At 47.8% G+C, this 19,049-nt stretch overlaps 1 protein-coding gene across 3 annotated transcripts in view; it reads left to right on the top strand.

Moving 5' to 3' along the window:
* The window catches only part of TTC7B (tetratricopeptide repeat domain 7B), a 224,021-nt gene that overhangs the window by 93,939 nt on the left and 111,033 nt on the right, over positions 1 to 19,049 (top strand). For all 3 annotated transcript variants that reach the window (XM_049769780.1, XM_049769779.1, XM_049769781.1), the window contains exon 6: positions 15,442 to 15,520. In XM_049769780.1, the coding sequence (XP_049625737.1) occupies positions 15,442 to 15,520 (79 nt within the window). The remainder of the gene's footprint in view (positions 1 to 15,441; positions 15,521 to 19,049) is intronic.

Genomic DNA, 19,049 nt, shown 5'->3' with positions numbered 1-19,049 from the left:
GACCTTCCTGCCTTTTCTGTCTGGACCCAGGATGTCTTTCTGCTGAAGGAATTGAATCCCTTCTAATATTTCCTGGGACCTCGGTGCTCCACCCAAGGCATGGAAGGCCTTCCCTGAGGGATGTATCCTCAGCTCCTTCATCCTGCCAGGCTCCTGCTCTGTTCTGTATAGTAGGCCATGGGCAGCCATGGCTAGTTAGATATCTGAGCTTCTGGAGAAATGAGTGTTTCTATCATCAGTGGTTTTCTCCCTCCCTTCCTCCTCCCTCCCTCCTTCCCCCTCCTTCTCCCCTCCCTTCCTTCCTCCCTCCCTTCTCCCCCCTCCCTCCTCCCTCCCCTTCCCTCTCCCCTCCCTTCCTTCTCCCCCCTCCCTCCCTCCCTTCCTTCCTCCCTCCCTTCTCCCCCCCTCCCTCCCTCCCTCCCTCCCTCCCTCCTTCCCTCCCTCCCCCTCTCTCCCTCCCTCCCTTCTTCCCCCCTCCCTCCCTCCTTCCCTCCCTCCCCCTCCCTCCCTTCTTTCCTCCCTCCCTTCTTTCTCCTTCCCTCCCTCCCACTCCCTTCCTTCCTTCCTTCCTTCCTTCCTTCCTTCCTTCCTTCCTTCCTTCCTTCCTTCCTTCCTTCCTTCCTTCCTCCCTTCTTCCTCCTTCCCTCCCTCCCTTCCTCCCTCCCTCCCTCCCTCCCTCCCTCCCTTCCTCCCTTCCTCCCTTCTTCCCTCCCTCCCTTCCTCCCTCCCTCCCTTCCTCCCTTCTTCCCTCCCTCCCTTCTTCCCTCCCTCCCTTCCTCCCTCCCTCCCTCCCTCCCTCCCTCCCTCCTCCCTCCCTCCCTCCCTTCCTTCCTTCCTTCCTTCCTTCCTTCCTTCCTTCCTTCCTTCCTTCCTTCCTTCCTTCCTTCCTTCCTTCCTTCCTTCCTTCCTTCCTTCCTAGTGTTTTTGTTTGGTAGACTGGGGTCACATCCAGCAGTGCTCTGAGCTTACTCCTGGCTCTGTACTCAGGAATTATGCCTGGCCATGCTCAGGTTATCCTGTATGTGCCGGGGATCTAATCTGTATCAGTCACATGCAAGGCAAGCACCTTACCCACTGTACTATTGTTCCTGTACCCTCTGGCTTTCTTTGTCGTGGACCTTTGCTACCAGAGTTGCCCAGAGGCAGAGCATCCTGCATCCCTCTTACCTTCCTGTAATGCTGGGCAAAGCCATGAGCATCGTCCAGCATGGCCTTTGGAGGTAGCCACCTAACACAGATCCCTGCAGTGCAGGTGTGTTTTGGGAAAGAGGAGTTCACATGCCTAGGGCTCAGGAGAGAGCCACTCAGTACCCGCTGTGGGTGCTGTTTTGGGAATTGAGTGAATCCACATGGCTGAGCCAGGAGCCCGGGACTGAGCAAGAGGAAGCAGAGGTGTCAGACTGCCACTCTGGCCTGAGGCCACTCACTAGAACCATCTTGTCCCCCCTGATTTAAGTATCAGAGGCTTTCATATTTCACATGAGACCAGCTGGGGGTGAAAATGCACCAGCTTTTTTCAAGGCATATTTTCTACCTCTATTTAGATCACCTTTTTTTCTCCAGTGCTTTCTTTCTTTGTTTTTGATTTTGGGGCCACACCCAGTGACACTCAGGGGTTACTCCTGGCTTTGCACTCAGAAATTGCTCCTGGCTCGGGGACTATATGGGATACCAGGGATCGAACTCAGGTTTGTCCTGGGTCAGCCGTGTGTAAGGCAAATGCCCTACCGCTGTGCTATCACTCTGGCCCCGCCCTTTTATTTTTAAGGGTACTTTTAGTTGGAGAGAGAGAGACTGAGCTAACACCCAGAAAATGGCTGAAGCATCATTGGAGAATTTATGGCTTTCTTAGAAAATACTAGAACCTTCTGCTGAAAATGTGAAGGAGCATAATTTTTCTTATAGAGATCTGCCTTTATATTCATAGGGCAAAGTCCACTTTAGATTTATACACCATTACAAAATATTTAATATAATTAATTGTACATTTCATAGAAAGATTTGGCCTTAAATAATATTTTAAAAATTAATGACTTACAATTTTAATTGACATTTGCTTTTCCTATTTTCTTCTCTCTTTTAGCTTTGCATTTTAACTTTTTTTTTTTTTTTTTTTAATTGAGGGAAGGTGTTTAGCCACACCTGGCAGTGCTTGGTGCATACTTTTGGCTGTCTGTGATTACTTTTAGGGATGACTTTTAGTGGTGCTCAGGGACCACCTGGGTGTCAGAGATAGATTCAGAGTTGGCCACCTTCCCTGCAGTGCTATGTCTCTAACCACTTGAAATTTTACGATTTTATTGGTTTGAAACTTGATTTAAATACCATGATTTACAAAGTTGTTAATAATATAGTTGTTTCAAGTATTAGATGTTTCAACACTAATCCCACCCACTACCACCAGCATGGCATTCTCTCCACCAGTGTCCCATTTTCCCTCCCACCTTCCAAACCTGCCCCCTTAGCAGGCGTGAAACAATTTACCTTATATTTCTTATCACCTTCCTTATATTCCTTGGCACATCACATGTCTCACACTGGCATTACTAAAGTCATTGAGGATTTACTGAGCTGGTGGTTTTTAGCTGAATCTTCTGTGCTATGGTTTTAGCTCACTGAGTTTACTGGGCTTCCGTACAACTTTCCCATCTAATTTTCTGTGTCAGTACTATGAAATTTAGAGTTACTGTGTGGCCTCTTATGCAGCTGCACGTTCCAGGAGCTGCAGAACTGGGATGGTTCAACAGTTCACTGGGTGGGGTGCTGAGACTTTCAGCGGGGCAGGGACTTGGCCCACTCCCCCACCCACCTTGCGGAAGGCTCGAGAGATCAAGACCTGGCCTGCCTGGGACAACTCAGCTGTGGTGTGTCCCTCAAATCTTACTTTATTTATTTATTTTTTTACTTATGAGAGACTTGGGTGGCAATTCTTGAGCCTGGTGCAGACCCACCATCTTCTTGCGAACTCTCCTCTGGCTCATCTCTTGCTGCCAGGTGCTTGGTTGATGCTGTGGTGGCTGGATTGCCTTTGAATCTCAGTGGCAAATTAGCATCAGAAGTAGCAATCTCTGCTTGCAGGAAAGAAGCCATCCAAAAATACCAGGAAGAATCAGATGCTAAGTTTCTTCTCAAGAATGCACAGAAAAACTCAATAGGCCAGACTTAGTAAAACCTCTGAATTACAGATTTAAAAAAAAATGCAATTATATTGCATTTAAGGACTTTTAGAGCTATTGAAAACAACAACAACAACTATTGCCAGCTCACTTCCATGAATGTTTCTTGAAAGCCTGCCTGCCTAGGGTAAGCTTCAAGGAGATGAATGATGAATTTAAAATGTTCCTAAACTCATGGGAAGATGAAGATGGCAAGGAGTAATTATAACACCTGGTGAAAAGCTGCCTAATGAAGGTCTGGGCTGGGGCAGAGGGAGATAGAGGAAGAGCAGCTCCTGCTCAAGCCCATCTAGTTACTTAGAAGCCCTGGCATGGAATTGGTTCTTTGTGGGAGGATTATGATTTTTCATCTTGAAGGTTCCAGCTTCTTTCTGTTCTCTTCAATACTGGGTATTTTCCATTAAAACCCATTTAGTTTGACTAGCTTTAGGTGGGAGGAAGCCATACCTAGTCATGCTCAGGAGTTTTTCCCGGCTCTGTGGCTCAGGGGTCACTCCTGGAAGTGCCCAGGGTAGAATATGTGGTGCTGGGATTGAATTGGGATCAGCCCCCCCATTCAAAGTAAGTGTCTGTCTTTCCAACCCTATTGAGCTCTTACTGTGATTTAAAATTAATGCTTTCTTACTGGTTAATAATGTTCACTGATGTAGCCTTTGGTACATCTACTGAGCTGGTCTTATATCATCTGTGGTGAAACAGCCATTTAAAACTTTTGCCTGATTTTGGGGCCGAAGCGATGGCACAGCAGTAGGGCGTTTGCCTTGCACGTGACTGACCCAGTATGGACCGCAGTTCGATCCTCCAGTGTCCCATATGGTCCCTCGAGCCAGGAGCAATTTCTGAGCGCATAGCCAGGAGTAACCCCTGAGCATCACCAGGTGTGGCCCAAAAGCCAAACCAAAACAATAAAATTTTTGCCTGATTTTCAGTTGGCTTGCAAGAGTTGTAAGATCAAATTATAAGGCTTATTTTATTTTATTTTTTGGTTTTTGGGTCACACCAGCAGTGCTTGGGGGTTACTCCTGTCTCTATGCTCAGAAATCGCTGCTGGCAGGCTCAGGGACCATATAGGATGCTGGGATTCAAACCACTGTCCTTCTGCATGCAAGGCAAATGCCCTATCTCCATGCTATCTCTCTGGCCCTATAAGGCTTATTTTTATGTGCTGGTTATAATTTCTTTATCAAGTATATAATTGGTAAATGTTTTCTGCCAATCTGTTGCTTGTATTAATAGCTAATGAGTTAATATATATTGAGTTCCAGTTTATCAATTTTTATGGATTATCTTTTAGCATTATATCTAAGAAATCCCTGCTAATTCTAATGTCTCAATCATTTTATCTTATCTTTTATTCTAGAAAGTTTACAGTTTTTGCTCTGAAACTTGTCTCACCATCTATTTTGAGTTCATGGGTTTGTATGGTATAAGATAAGAGATCTAGGCTAATTTGGAAAGTTTAGCTATCCAATTGTCATAGCACCTTTCTTGAAAAATTCCCTTTTAATTCTAAATTGCCTTGACACTCTAGTACAAAAAGGATTGATCGGGATAAATATAAAGATAATTCTGGAGTTTCTATTTTGTTTATTGATTGTTTCTATCCGTAAGCCAATATTTTACTATTTTGAGTAGGTAGGTAAATAACAGGTTTTAAACCTTTGTTCTTTCGATGAATTATTTTGCCTATTCACAGCCCCTGACATTTGCATGTTAACTCAACAATGAACAGGTAAAATTTTTGTCAGAAATGTTGCCTGCTTTTTTTTTTGGATTGCAAAGAATCTTCACGTTGGCTTAAGGGATAATTGCCTTATTCACCAGAGTGACTCCTTAAGGCAATGCCTTCCCTTCACCTGCATCTTTCATTTGTCTTTCTTGTCATTTTATTTTTATAGGTTTAAATTTCTTGTTAGTTTGTTCCAAAGTATTATAGTCTTTTAATTTATTATTGTTATTGTTATTATTTCTGGGATCACACCCAGTGGTGCTCAGGACTTACTCCTGGATCTGCTCTCAGAGATCAATCCTGATGGGCCTTGGAGGACCATATGGGATACTGGAGATCCAAGCCAGGTCAGATGCATGCAAAGCAATCACGCTACCTGCCATACTATCACTCCAGTTTGCTTTCAAGATACTTTACTTTGATTTTTAGTTTTATAACTATGTGTCTGGTTTTCTTCAGGGTTCCCCCCCCTTTTTTTTTGTTCTTTAGATTGAATTATTTATTTCTGTGTTGTTTTTTATTTGAGTCTATACCTGATGATGCTCAGGGATTACTCCTGACTCTACACTAAGGGATCTTGGCCGACTCTTGGCAGACTTGGGAGACCATCTGGAGTACCGGGAATCAAATTGGGTCAGCCATGTTCAAGACAGATACTCTACCTGCTCTGCTATTGCTCTGGCTTCTAGATGGAATTATTTTCATCAATCAATTTTTAAGTTCAGCGTTGAAAATATTTTGACTCATTATATTTTCTTTCCATCATTAAATATAGTTCTCGTTGATTCTCTAATTACAATTATAAAAGTATCTTGGAAACTAAACCGATACTAAATCTAACATGTGGGTTCAATTAGACTGAGTTTATAATTAATTATTATTTTCTGAGCTTGATTCCTTCTTATTTTGCCTGTTTGATATGATACAGCTCTAAATTTTAAAATGTAGGGTGCCAGAGAGATACTAGAAGGGTTAAGGTGCTTGCCTGGCACAGGCTGATCCTGGTTCTATCCTCAGGGCCACATATAGTTCCCCCACAAGCATTACCAGGAGTGATTTTGAGCCCAGAGCCAGGAAAATTACTAGGTATGGCTAAACCCCTCTCCTAGTGTAGAGCCAGGAGTAATCCCTGAGCATTGTCAGGTATAGACTCAAATAAGAAAACAACACAGAAAGATAAGAGGGAGGATGCTTGAAGTATATCCAGAAAAAATTTAGAGGGAGATTATACTTTTCAGCTATATGAAGGTGGTAGTATTAGTATTTGAAATATTTTAAACATAGGATAAAATTAATGAATATTTCTGGAACTTGTGTTTTTGTTTTGTTTTGTTTTTGGTTATCTTTGGCCACGCCCAGGGGTGCTCAGGGGTTACTCCTGGCTCTGTGCTCAGAAATTGCTTCTGGCTCAGGTGACCATATGGGAAGCCAGGGATCAAACCGGCATCCATTCTGGGTAAGCTGTGTGCAAAGCAAACACCCTACTGCTGTGCTACCATTTTGGCCCCTGGAATATTTTAATTTTATTATCCTCTTGGTCTTTGAGAATCCATAATCTTAGAGTAAGAGGAAATGCCCATAGATTTAAGAGCAAAGAAATCAAGGTAGGATGTCATTGTTCTAAATTTGAGTGATGGTTTTGAAAATATTGTTGTGAGGCCAAAGAGACAGTACAGTGGGCAGGATGATTGCCTTGTATGCAGCCAACCCAGTGTTCAATCCTTGAAGCCTATATAGTTCCTCAAGATCCATCAGAAGTAATAACCCTTGAGTGCCGAGTCAGGAGTATGCTCTGAGCACTACAGAGTGTGGCCCCCCCAAATTTTTTAAAAAGAAAATATCATTGTGTAGTCATCAAATGTGTGCATCAGCATATATATGTCTGTTCTAGATATATGTACAGATATGTTTGTGTGCATCTGTGTTGTACATATGTCTGTGGGTGCACATCTGCATGTATACACATCCTGTTGTGCAAAATGTGCATAAATGTCTGAGTGAGAGGTTGGTGCTGACCTAGTGTCTCTATCCATTCCTGTTGCCCAGGCCATGACCTTGAAGTGTCATTGTCTGGTGAGGAAACCTCAGTGCAGGCCTGGAATAGAAAATCAGTAAGATGAGCTGGAACATTGATACTTTCCGGGTAGCAAGGGATCTTCTGGGCATTTGGAGGTTCACATTCAGAGAATTCAAGGCCAAATATGGGACAATATGAAGTCCAAGAACATTCAGTAGTCATTAAATAGGTTTCAGTTCTTTTTTTTTTTTTTAGGTTTCAATTCTTAACTTTAGCAAGTTTGAATTTATTATTTAATGAGGGCCAGAGACATAGCAAGCAGTAGGGCATTTGCTTTGCAAGCAGTCAGCTTGGGTTCTATCCCCCTCAACCCACCAGGAGTGATTCCTGAGAGCAGAGCTAGGAGTAACCCCTGAGCATTACTGGTGTGTCCCAAAAACAAAGGAAAAGCAAAAACAATCATTCTTTAAAGAAGATAAAGGAATCATTACTCTCAGCATTAGGAAATTCTATCTTAGATAAAGTAAAACAGTTCTTCATAAATTATCCCAACTAAGAAGAGAGAGGGAGTCCCTACATGTCTGTGGGATAGAAGTTCCAGGGAGTGAAGCCATTAGCTGTGGGCATCAGTGACAAATACTCAACTATGGGGCAACAGTGACAGTCTCTCTGCTGCCTCCATGCAGAAGAGCATGTCGCTACCTGGTCCTGCTGGAGAACTACATGGGCCAACCCCTGCCACCTGTACTAGTCACAGACCACACAGAGCAGAAGGCTCCATGCTGTTTCCCAGCCCACAATTCCCATGCTTCCAAAGGCGGAGGCAGGAAGGGACTCCGCAGCTAAAGAGGGACTTAGCAGGCTGGTCTGGGAAGAGCCGAAGGTTTGCCTGAGTGGAGGCATGTCAGCCCGAGCAGTTCAGCCCTGAGGAATGTGGTAAAGCACCAGCCAGAGCCGGGCCACATCCAGTGGTGTTCATGACGTGAATGGAGGTCCAGAAGGTGGTGGCAATGGGGAAGTGGGTGGTGTGCAGTAGGGACTGGATGTATGTGTGAGGAGTTTTTCAGGTGTCTCTCCTGCAGGTGCCAGAGGCAGGCAGGCATAAGGCTCATGTGGGGAAGAGGATATGTTTTAGGGCCAATGAAAACCCCAATGAGAGAGGCTTAAAAATAGGGTTTAATGAAGGGAAAGGCAAAGTAGGGAGGCCAAGGGCCTTATGACCAGTGAGAGAAAGAGAGACAAAGAGATAGACAGAGACAGACAGACAGACAGACAGAGAAAGCATGCTAAGGTCAGTACAAGAGCAATAAGTTAGCCAGAGAAAGGGAACAGTAGCAGAGGCAACATAAAGCAGCAGGAGCAGGAAGTCAGGCAGTCAGTTTCTTAGATAATCTGGCAATGACCATGTGGCAGAAGGCAGCCCCAGAACTTTTGCCCCAGCCCTGTATGCCCTCTGCCCAGTTACAAGGGGCATCTCATAACTGACCTTCACCCTTAAAGGGACAGGAGCACTCATGGCTGAATAAGGGCCATAAGATTATCTGTTTTGTTATAAATGTGGGCATAGAGCAGAGCCTGTTGTGATGCCTTCTGTCTCCTCAGTGCTGCAGCCCCTCCCTTCCTACTCTGCTCTTCCATATCACTTCTTTTCTGCCTCCAGTTAGTGAGCTTTCCCCTTGGTGCCAGCCAGCCAGCAACCTAAGAATGTGTGAGACCCTGGAACTCCAAACAGCGTTGACCCACTTGTTCCCCATAAGTTACAAGGGGCATCTCATAACTGACTCATAAGTTGGGGTACTTGGGCACCCTGGGATGGCCAGTGGGGACTGGAGCAGACCCTGCCTGGTGCTCCTCGGGGATTGGGCCCTGTTTGTAATTAGACATTGGGTGGGCTTTGGGGGCCCATACCATCCTCTGAGTATTATGAGCTCCTGACCCCAAACTCTCCCTGGTGACTCCAGAACAATTATATTTTTCCCCAACTGAGTCTATTGGATTTTCCCCACATGTCAAAACTTTTAGAATATTGTATGTAAAGGTCGCTTCTCTGGGTTCGAGAGGAACCCAACATCCTCTCCGCACTCTGCACTTTTTTTTTTTCTGGATAATGTACTGTGCACTTTGGACTCAAGAACCCACACAACACTTGCCAGACCTGTCCTTCCCATCCTCCCTTCTCTGCCTTTTTCTACCACAGCTAGTCGGTCCCATGAGCAGAATGGTCCAAAGTCTTCTTGTCACCTGACTGCTTTGGAGTTGATCCATGTTGACGTCATAGTGGGCAGCAGAGCATTCTGATCAAGGGATGTCTTCTGGCCACTATTGACCCATATTTCTGGTCACCTCTGGTCACTTCTGGTCACCTGAGTGGGGCAGTAGCAGGACGTGGAGCCCTCACATTCTTGCCTCCATGGAAGTGAAAGGTATAGTGCTGAGCTGGTCTTGAATTGCCTTTGCATTCCACACATGCTCAGCTCTGGTGGCCCTGCCACGAAACCTTCCTTCTTAGCCAACAGTCAACCAAACAGCTTCCCTGTTCTGTGTGGTATGGTCTGACTCTTCACCCCCTATGACTGGCCTTCTCCAGCTGTGGCCTTGAAGCCCCTTCCTCCCCTCCTTCCTCTGTGTATCCTGCATCCCCACCCCCACCCCAGAAGCTCCCCAGGCCCCCAGCACTGTCAGGAGACACCCCATTGCCTTCTGGGAAAATAGCCTCAGTCCCATGGAGCACATTTGATCTCTGGGACTTGCACATCACCTGGACCTTGTCTGCACTGTGGTTGCATGGCCAGCTCATAGTAACCTGTGAACAGAACCACCAGCCGAGGGACCCTCTTCCCCAATCCTCATCCAAGTTAAATGACTTCCCCATCAAGAAAAAAGGCAAACTGTCCAGTGCTGAGAACTGACATGGAAGGAGGAATCCATAATTTTATTCTGAGCACTGCCAACGTTTGGAGGATGGCGTCAGTGGTGATGGCAAACACTGATTTAATTCCTACAGCCCCACTCTGAGGTGGATACAACCATTCTCGCCATTATTTGCTTGTTTGGGGCCACACCTGGCAGTGCTCAAGGCTTATTTCTGACTTTGCACTCAGGAATTACTCCTGGCGAAGTTCAGGAGACCATGTAGGATGCTGGGGATCAAACCCAGGTCAACTGCCTGCAAGAGAAAAGCCCTCCCTGCTGTGCTATGGCTCCAGCCCCATTTTTACAGATGAAGAAAATGGAGACCCAGGCATTTGGCTTTAAGTGTTCCAAGGACATTTCTCCCTTGCTGGGTGGAGAGCTGGGGGCATGGGTGCTTCTGGTCCTTGTAGTTTTATCTTTGGGGTGCAGAGCAGAAATGAATACCTGGGACTCTAGGCGGGCATGGCGGAGCATCCTTAGGTGCTCATTCAGTTCTTGTCTTTTCTTAATTGTTCTTAGATGAGGTGCTGGCTGTGGGAAGTACAGTTTAAGTAGGCCAGTCAGTACATGTGGGCAGCATGTTTATGGGGGGGCTCTCTGCATTGCTTGTTTCAAAGGGCACAGCAGGTGCTTTGGTCCTCACTGGACAGAGGCTGTGAGCCTTTTCCTCTTCACTTGGATGCTAATTGAAGTTTAGGGCAGGACAGAGCAGTTGGTAGATGCATGAGCTGCTGGGTCACTGGAAAGACCCTCATGCCTTTGTCTGCCCCCACCTCGGGGCAGCGCTGGGTGGCTCTGACTGTTGGGCGCCCTGGGCCGCTCCGCCCACTGCCTGCTGCCAGCCGGCTGACCTGCTTCTCTGCCTTTCCCTTTCCCCCCGCTTATGTCCCGAGGGGGCCTGAGCTGGTGAACGAGTCCAAAAAATGTTGCTAAGCCTAGTACAACGCTCATTAGGTCTGAAATGAGACTTCTGGACACTCCACTCGCCTGTTCACGTCTCAGCGTCACTCACTATATCCAGGCTGCAGCTGGCTGGCTCCAGGCATAAGAGAGGCCTTTACTAACGAGGACTGGGCTGCAGGGTCTGATCCCTTGGCCCCAGCTGACTCCTCCTGGGCCATCTGTCAGCCTAGAGGCACATCATCGGGTCTGGATGGAGCTTTTGCAGTAGGAGAAAGGCGTGGTCCTTCCTTGGGTTGAGGTTTGCATGGTGTGGTGGGTCCTTCTCCTTGCAGCTTGTCTGCCAGGCTTTCTGGACTGGAGGGACATCCCTCTCTCTCCCTTCCCCTCCTCACCCCTTCTCCCACTCTCCAGATCCGAAGTCTGGCTTTGATCACAGGCTTCCCAGCTGGGTGATACCAAGCAACGGAAGTGACGGGCAAGCATTTCTGGAGCCTGGGCACCCAGCTTACTGGCCTGGAGCTCAGGGGATATTTCTGCTATTGGGAGGGTCACTGTGAAGGGAAGCCCAGTGCGACCTCTTGCAGGCCAATAGGGTGGGGTGGAGTGGGGGGTTGGAGAAGGCTCTGCACAGGGAGCCGGGGAGGGCTGCAGAATACAGGGCAATGCTCCCTCTTCTGTTTCTGCCCAGTGCCACAGGCGCCTGGTTGACTGTGAGTCACAGGGATACAGGCAGGAGGTCACAGAGGGCCCTCGTTCTCAGTAAGGCACATGCAAGCTGCCTGTGGACATACACAGAGTGTGGGGCTGTCTGTGTTTTAGCCTGTGCAAACTTGTTGGCAGCACCCAAAAGGCCATGTCTATGTCTGTTGGGGATCCCCAAGGACGGGGGGCTTCTGCAGCATGGCCTCTGGCCTGAGTCTCAAAGGGTGTCATAGAGGACAAGCATTCTCTAGTGGTTGAGCACATGCCTGGCTTGGCCGTGTCTGCATGGGCCACTGTGGCAGGAACAAAAGTGGGTTCCCCAGCATGTCCTTTTCAGGGGTCTTCAGGAAGTTGTGCATTGCTTATTTGGCTTTGGGGCCAGACCTGGTAGTGCTCAGAGCTTACTTCTGGTATTCCTGGCAGTGCTCAAAAGACACTATGGGGTGCCGGGGATAGAACCTGAGTGGGCCTTGTGCAAGGCAAGCGCTCTACCCACTATGCTATCACTTCAGCCCCATGGAAGTTGTGCTTTTATATCCACCAAGAGGCCAGTAGACAGAACTTGAGAAGAGAAGAGGGGATGCAAGGAGGTCACGGGAAGAACAGATGTCCCTGCTTCCGGCCCAAAACAAAGCCCGGTTTTCTGGCTCCATGTAGGGCATGGTGGGATGAAGACACCCTGGCCTGCTCGCCCACAGTGCTCTCATGAAGGCCAGAGACCTGATGGGTACAATGTCAACAGGCTACTGGACAGGCAGAGTCCTTTTTCCTCAGGAATCATTGTGCTGCTGAGAAGCGTTTCCCTCTGCAGGAGGCCTGGCTTAGGCAAGGTACGGAGCATTCATTCCAGGCTCTGACAGCCTGTCTGATGACACTGTGCCTCCGCTGGCCTGTCTTCTGAGTAGGACCTGGTGGGTCTGGTGGATTCTGAGCTCAGTGCATCTCTCAGCCAGGGCCGAGGGAATGGGGCTGAGGAGTAAACGTCGGGTGTGGGGACACCCGTGATCATTCTGGGTAGTGAAGTGACACTCAGCGTCTTGTGAATAAGCTAAGTCTGTAGAGACATTGAGGCAGCCGTGGTGTTTGTTTCGCTCCCCTAAGAAGGCAGCTTCACAGTATGGGAGTATGATTCTTCTTGGCCCTTTCTGTCCTTACCCAGTTAGCTCAGAAACCTTTTCTCCCCCGCCTGGCTGTCATGGCAACAGGAGCCAGGCTTGGCTGAATCAGATTCTGTGACTAGCAATCCTCAGCCTGCTCCAGGAATGGCTGGGAACTGGGTGTTGTGGCCTGAGTTCCAGCACTCTCAGCCACCTCTGGCCTCCCACTGTGGCTCTCTGCTACAGGCTGTCCTCTCCAGATGGACAGGCCGCTCTGGTGCTGCTTCCACTGGACTCACTGCCTTCCCAAGAACCCGCCGTGTCTCTCCTTAGTGCATGTGCAGAAACCTTTCCAGCTACAGGAATGACTTGCTTGCTTCCCAGTCCTGTGCTCTGTCCAGAAGGCAGGTGGAAGCAGGGTGAGGAAAACTCCCTGTGTTGGCTTCACAGGCAGCGCCATGTACTGGTGGGGAGCCCCGTGACCTTGCATGTCCCCCAGTCGTCCACCAGGGGGCCTCGGCCCCGCGCAGCACAGCGTGGATCTCGCAGCTTTGCTAGGGCTTTTTCACTCCCTGCTCATGGACCCTCTGCTTCTCCTGTGCCACTGGATTTTCTGGATCAATTTGAACCAATCCCCAGAGTAGCTCATTTACTATCATGAAGCACTTCCAATCAGTGTAGGCTATCTAGTAGTTGGGCCCCGAATTTTATCTCATGCAGGATCCAGGATCTGAGGCATTTCACCATGGACTCCTTGCAGTTTCCTGGGGCTCCCTGGTTAAGAGACACTGCTTGAAAGTGTGTCTTTCTAGCGCTCCCCAGGAAAGTGATGATGGTGGGTCACAACCCCACCTCCTGCTGTCCACTCATTTCTGCTCTGAAAAGGCTAATCCACATTGGGGTCAGCACTCCCTTCTGCACAGAGCCCACATGACACACAACATTCTGAGTGGTCAGCTGCTCTCTTAGCCTACATGGAAGGTTTTTGTTGTTGTTGTTGTTTTCGTTTTGTTTTGTTTTTTTGGGGCCACACCCGGCTGTGCTCAGGAGTTACTCCTGACTATCTGCTCAGAAATAGCTCCTGGCAGGCACAGGGGACTATATGGTATGCCGGGATTCTAACCAACCACCTTAGGTCTTGCATTGGCTGCTTGCAAGGCAAATGCCGCTGTGCTATCTCTCCAGCCCCGGAAGGTTTTTTTTTATTTGTTTGTTTTTATGTTTTTATTTTAAAATTGTTTTTTGTTTTGTGGCCCATACCTAGAGATATACAGAGGTTTATTCCTGGCTCTGCACTCAGGAATCACTCCTAATGGTGCTCAGGGGACCATATGGGATGTTGGGGATCGAACCCTTGTCGGCAAAAACCTTACCCCCTGTAATATCTCTCCTGCCCACTGCCTGGAGTTTTAATAGCCAGGGTTGATATGGTCTCTTTAGGGCCAATTCCCCACCCTGCTTTGTTCGATGGTTTTTTGAGTCCTGGGCCATACTGGCCTAGCTTGGACTGCTCCTGGTTCTGTGTTCTGAGATCACTCCTGGTGGTACTCAGGGAACCTTGTGGTGCCAAGGATTGAATCTGGGCCTCCTGTTTGCAAAGCCTATTTCAACCCCTAAACCTCTCTTGACCTTTTCCACCCTTCAAAGCCCATCTCTGATGTGTTGGCATGTCTCACTTTCATTTCCCACAATTCTTCACCCCATTCTGTTAGACTTAGTGGGTTTAGGCTTTGGTTCCAGAATATCTAGCCTCTATCTCTCTTCTCATTGTACTTAGGGCACACCTGCCCCAGCCCTGCATGGGCCTATGATGACCCTCTTATGGAGGAGAAGAGGTGGTAGGGGGACTTGTGCTGGGGCCTGTGTCTGATCTTGATGCATGTCCCTGTTGGATTCCCTCTCTCATGCCATCACACAGCCTCTGATGCCTAACAGGCATGCGTGCGTGCGTGCGTGCGTGCGTGCGTGCGTGTGTGTGTGTGTGTGTGTGTGTGTGTGTGTGTGTGTGTGATGGCAGGGGTCAAGGAGGCAGTAATGAATACTCTGCCAGTGCTGGTACCTGATGGAGCCCACCCTCAGCGGGTTTAGACCTTTGCAGGATCTGCAGTGTCATCCCCAAAGAAAGCCTAGTCCTGAGCATCTGTGTGGGCAGACAGGAGGTGGGATTCCCTCCCTTCCTGCCCCCTGCTTAGAGCTCTTTGGAAAACCATCCCCATCTCCTTCTAATGAGCAGGTTCAAAGTAGGGATGTGATACCCGCTGGAAAGTAGCTTCAGAGAAAGACCCAGGGGGCTTTGGAGTTGCATGTAGCTGGATGGGCGTGTCCATGAGTTAGGTGAGGTGGCTCCTGCCACTGCCCACTCTGGCCTATTCACTCTCCCAACTGCTCTTTCTCCTCACAGAGCTAAGAGGGGAAGATGGACCTGGGTGGGAGTGTCCTTGACCCCCACCTCATCCTCCTGAAGTCCCAGTCTCACCCCACACTGTGCATGCAACACCTTGTTCTCTTGAAACTTTTCCTTTGCCTAGGAAGCAGAGCGAGATTTCCAGGCCTTTTCCCAGAGCCACAGACCTGGCCTGTTGGAAGGTTGCATATGGGCTCTTGAAGGGCACTTTTTTGTTCATTTGTTTGCTTTTTCCTCTCCTTCTCTGCCACAGCTGGTTTCATTGGGGGGGGGGGTGTCTTGAGAAGATGTTTATGGTGGAGGGAGTCACCTTGTTCTTCGCCAGACAGATGGACATACATGATGGATAGACATGATGAATAGACACATGTGCAGAATCAGTGTTTGCATCTGAGCTGACCACCAGCGTCCATGTAGAGAAAATGCATGGATGTAGGTGTATGAAAGACTTGTTTTGAACACATGCCAGGTGGAAACCCTGTCAAATTCTGTGTGTACAGGAACTTGACGCGAGGAGTGGGGAGATTCAGAGAGATCCTTCGAGCAGTGGAGACCAGAACGACGCAGAACCTGCGCATGGTGAGTGGGGCTCGTGGCACCTTGTTCTCTTGTTCTCTCTCTGTCTCTGTCCCTCTCCTCCCCTCCCTCAGTGCTTTTCATAAAATATGGCTACTAAGTCATACATTCCCACTTAAGAACTGTGGCGCCCTCACAGAACTGTTGGGCCATTACTAATACTGAATTTTCCCTGTGAGCATCCTTCCAAAGAGCCCCGTTGGTTGTCAGTCCCTAGTTCTACCCTTCCCTCCCACCCCAGCCTCTGCAAAGTACTTGTTTCTGTTCCCTTCCTGTGGATTTGCCTATTTGGGGCACTTCCTGTCACAGTAATGATGCATCAAGTGCTGTTTTCATGCTGGATTCTCACTTGACATAATGTCTTCAGGGCCTGCCATGCGGTAACATGCGTCAGTTCTTTGCTCCCCTTTAGAACCAAATAAGGTTCCATTGTCTAGAGAAAGCACATTTTCTGGATCTCTTCAGCAGTTGATGGACATATGGATTGTTTCCACCTCTTAGCAGCTCTTATGAACAATTCTGCTAGGAACACTCATGTGAATTTTTATGTGCTGGTTTTCTTTCATTCTTTCTTCTTCCTGCCTTCTTTCTCTTTCTTGATTTCTTACCTTCCCTGCCCTTTCCTGTCCTGCCCTGCCCTACCCTGCCCCAGAGTAGCACTGCAGACTCTTACCCTGAATTTCTTCACTTTCAGAAGAATTGTGACCCTTTTTCCAAGGTGGCTACATTCTTTCCCATTTTCCTAGTAGTTCCTAGGAGCATCCAACTACTCCACTCTCTCCATAGCACCAAGTAGTGTTGCTCTCTTCACTCATTGCCATTCTAGTGGATGTGAAGTGTCAGCACTGGACTTTAGATTTATATTTCTCTGGTGGTTGATGTGGAGAGAGTCTTCCCACATGTCGACAAGCAGTGCTTTCTGGAAACATGGATGCATCCTGAAGGCTGGTCAGACTGTTCACCCTCCACAGTTTTTACCCAGATCCTGAGCAGAGGAGATTCAAACCTGAAGTGTGCCTGGCTGTTTGAGGGCCTCTCCTGACTGTAAAACTGAGGAAACATAGAGACCAGTTAGATCAATGGACTGATCCAAGCGAGACTCTCCTGATGTCCTGGATTCTTTCTCTAGTGCTTCCACTCTCCACTCCAGAGGGGGCCATTGAGGAAGCCTTTGCCACTTGAGTGACTAGGGGTCAAGTAAATGAGAATTAGTGGCTCATACCACAGTCAATGTCCAGTTTCTTTTGTCTTTTTCATTCCCACCACTGTCCTCCCTTGCTGCGAATCCTCTCAACTGATGGTGAAAAAAAGATTGGGCAGGGCCGGGAGAGTCCAGGTATGAGGAAGGCATTTCTCTTTGCTTTGGTGTCCCCCCTTAAGAGGTGGATGTATAGCTCAGGAGGTGGTATGGTGATGGAGCCTTGAGATTTCCTTGAATTATGGGGGGGTGAGGCAAGAAGGGCCATTTCTGACACTAAGAGTTCACGTAGTCTTCAATATTGGTTTCTCTGTCAATGTGAATTTTTTTGTAGGTACATTAAGGAAATGAAAAGCATGCAATGACTCAATCTATAGAGTTCCTTAAGGGGGTAGGGGAGAAAGTCCCTGTGAAAATAGGTCTCAAAATCATTGCCAAATGCCCTTTTCTCAAATTGAATCATTCCCAACTTTCCAGAAGACCTCTTCACTGGCTGCTCTGAGCAGCTTCTTTCAAGTGCTGGGAGTACAATGTGAGTAACTGATTATATTGGCAAGTGATTTTATGATTGTTTGCAAAAGTACATTTGAAAACCAGTCTTTCAAAGTTTTTGGAGGTTGGTTTATTTGTTCATATTGTTGATTGTCAAAAAATATTTATATTTTATTGAGGAAATGACTGAATTCTCCCCTCCTAAGTCCCCCCCCCACTAAAATGTGTGCACGTTGAATAGAGCGTGGGAACCTGCCCACTGCATTTCACACTCATTTCAGTGTGATTTTGGGGAACCATACATTGTTTTATGCTGAAAAGTAGGTTTTTGCTTCCCTTAACTTTTGCACAAACTTTTTTTTTTTTTTTTTTTTTGGTTTTTGGGCCACACCCAGTGACGCTCAGGGGTTACTCCTGGCTATGCGCTCAGAGGTCACTCCTGGCTTGGGGGACCATATGGGACGCCGGGGGATCGAACCGAGGTCCGTCCTAGGCTAGCGCAGGCAAGACAGGCACCTTACCTCCAGCGCCACCGCCCGGCCCCTGCACAAACTTCTTGTGCCATGGAACTCTGGACAGAGATGCATTAGGAAAGGAGGGAGGTTTTGATATCTTTTCTTTGTTCTGAAAAGTGCAGTAAAGTGGCTTTTAAGGAGATTCTGTATGGAGGGCAGCTGCCCCGGGCTGGCCTGTTGCTTATGAGTCAGTGTTTTTTGTTTTATTTTTTAACTTTATTTATTGATTGATTGGTTTTTGGGCCACACCCAGCAACACTCAGGGAGCCACTTCTGGCTCTGCACTCAGAAATCGCCCCTGGCAGGCTGGGGACCATAAGGGATGCCGGGAATCCAACTGGGTCTCCCGGGTCAGCCACAAGCAAGGCAAATGCTCTACTGCTGTGCTATCTCTCCGGTCCCATAGGTCAGTATTAATACAAGATGGGATGTGTGTGTATGTGTGTGTAGAGGGATGGTTCTTCTTCCTGACATGTGCCACACATGCCACATACTTCACTGCCCCAGATCACTTTCATGAACTGTTTCTGACTCTTCACCCAACACATGTGAAATGCACCTCCCAGACTGACCCCAGCCATGGGTGTCCCCTGGTTCTGCACTTAGGGATCACACCTGTTGGGCTCAGGGGGACCATATGGGATGCTAGGGATCAAACCTAGGTTGGCTGCATGCAATGCACACACCCTCCCCCACTGTACTATGGTTCCAGTCCCTGTGCATACATATACTGGTCCTTAGCACCTGTCTCTGCTAATCCCATTCATGAAGCCCTGTTTCTGGTGATCTTGGTACCATATGATTCTCTTAAACTGGCTGTTTTTTTTGCCAAACTTATGGAAATTGGAAATGGAAAAGTTTCTTTCTAAACTTTGTCTAGAGTGAGGCTACCAGAGAGAGGGATTCAAATGAGCTTTTAGAGGCTGGACAGAGAATCCAATAAGCTGTTTATGTTTGGCATTCAAGGAATCCAGGGTTCTACACTTGGCACTACATGGTCCCCTGAGCACCAATCCAGGCTGTCAGTATAGGCCTTTAGATACTGCTGGGTCATGCACTTTGGAGTTGCTTAATTATCACAGTGAACAAAATATATACAGAAAGGCATGTTCAGAACACACATACATACACACACAGAGGGGGAGAGGGAGTGGGATGGAGGGGGGAGAGAGAGAGAGAGAGAGAGAGAGAGACAGAAAGAGAGAGAGAGAGAGAATGAATCTGTGTATATGTGATAATGGTGATGGTGGTGAGGGAGGAAGGATCTTCCAAACATATTCAGAGACCCCAAGAGCCATTTCAGGTGATTCTTAGCCAATCAGGCCAT

This window comes from Suncus etruscus, chromosome 3 (genome assembly GCF_024139225.1).
Source record: "Suncus etruscus isolate mSunEtr1 chromosome 3, mSunEtr1.pri.cur, whole genome shotgun sequence".
In the NCBI taxonomy this organism is placed as follows: domain Eukaryota; kingdom Metazoa; phylum Chordata; class Mammalia; order Eulipotyphla; family Soricidae; genus Suncus; species Suncus etruscus.
This window is presented reverse-complemented; position numbering and strand designations above follow the sequence as displayed.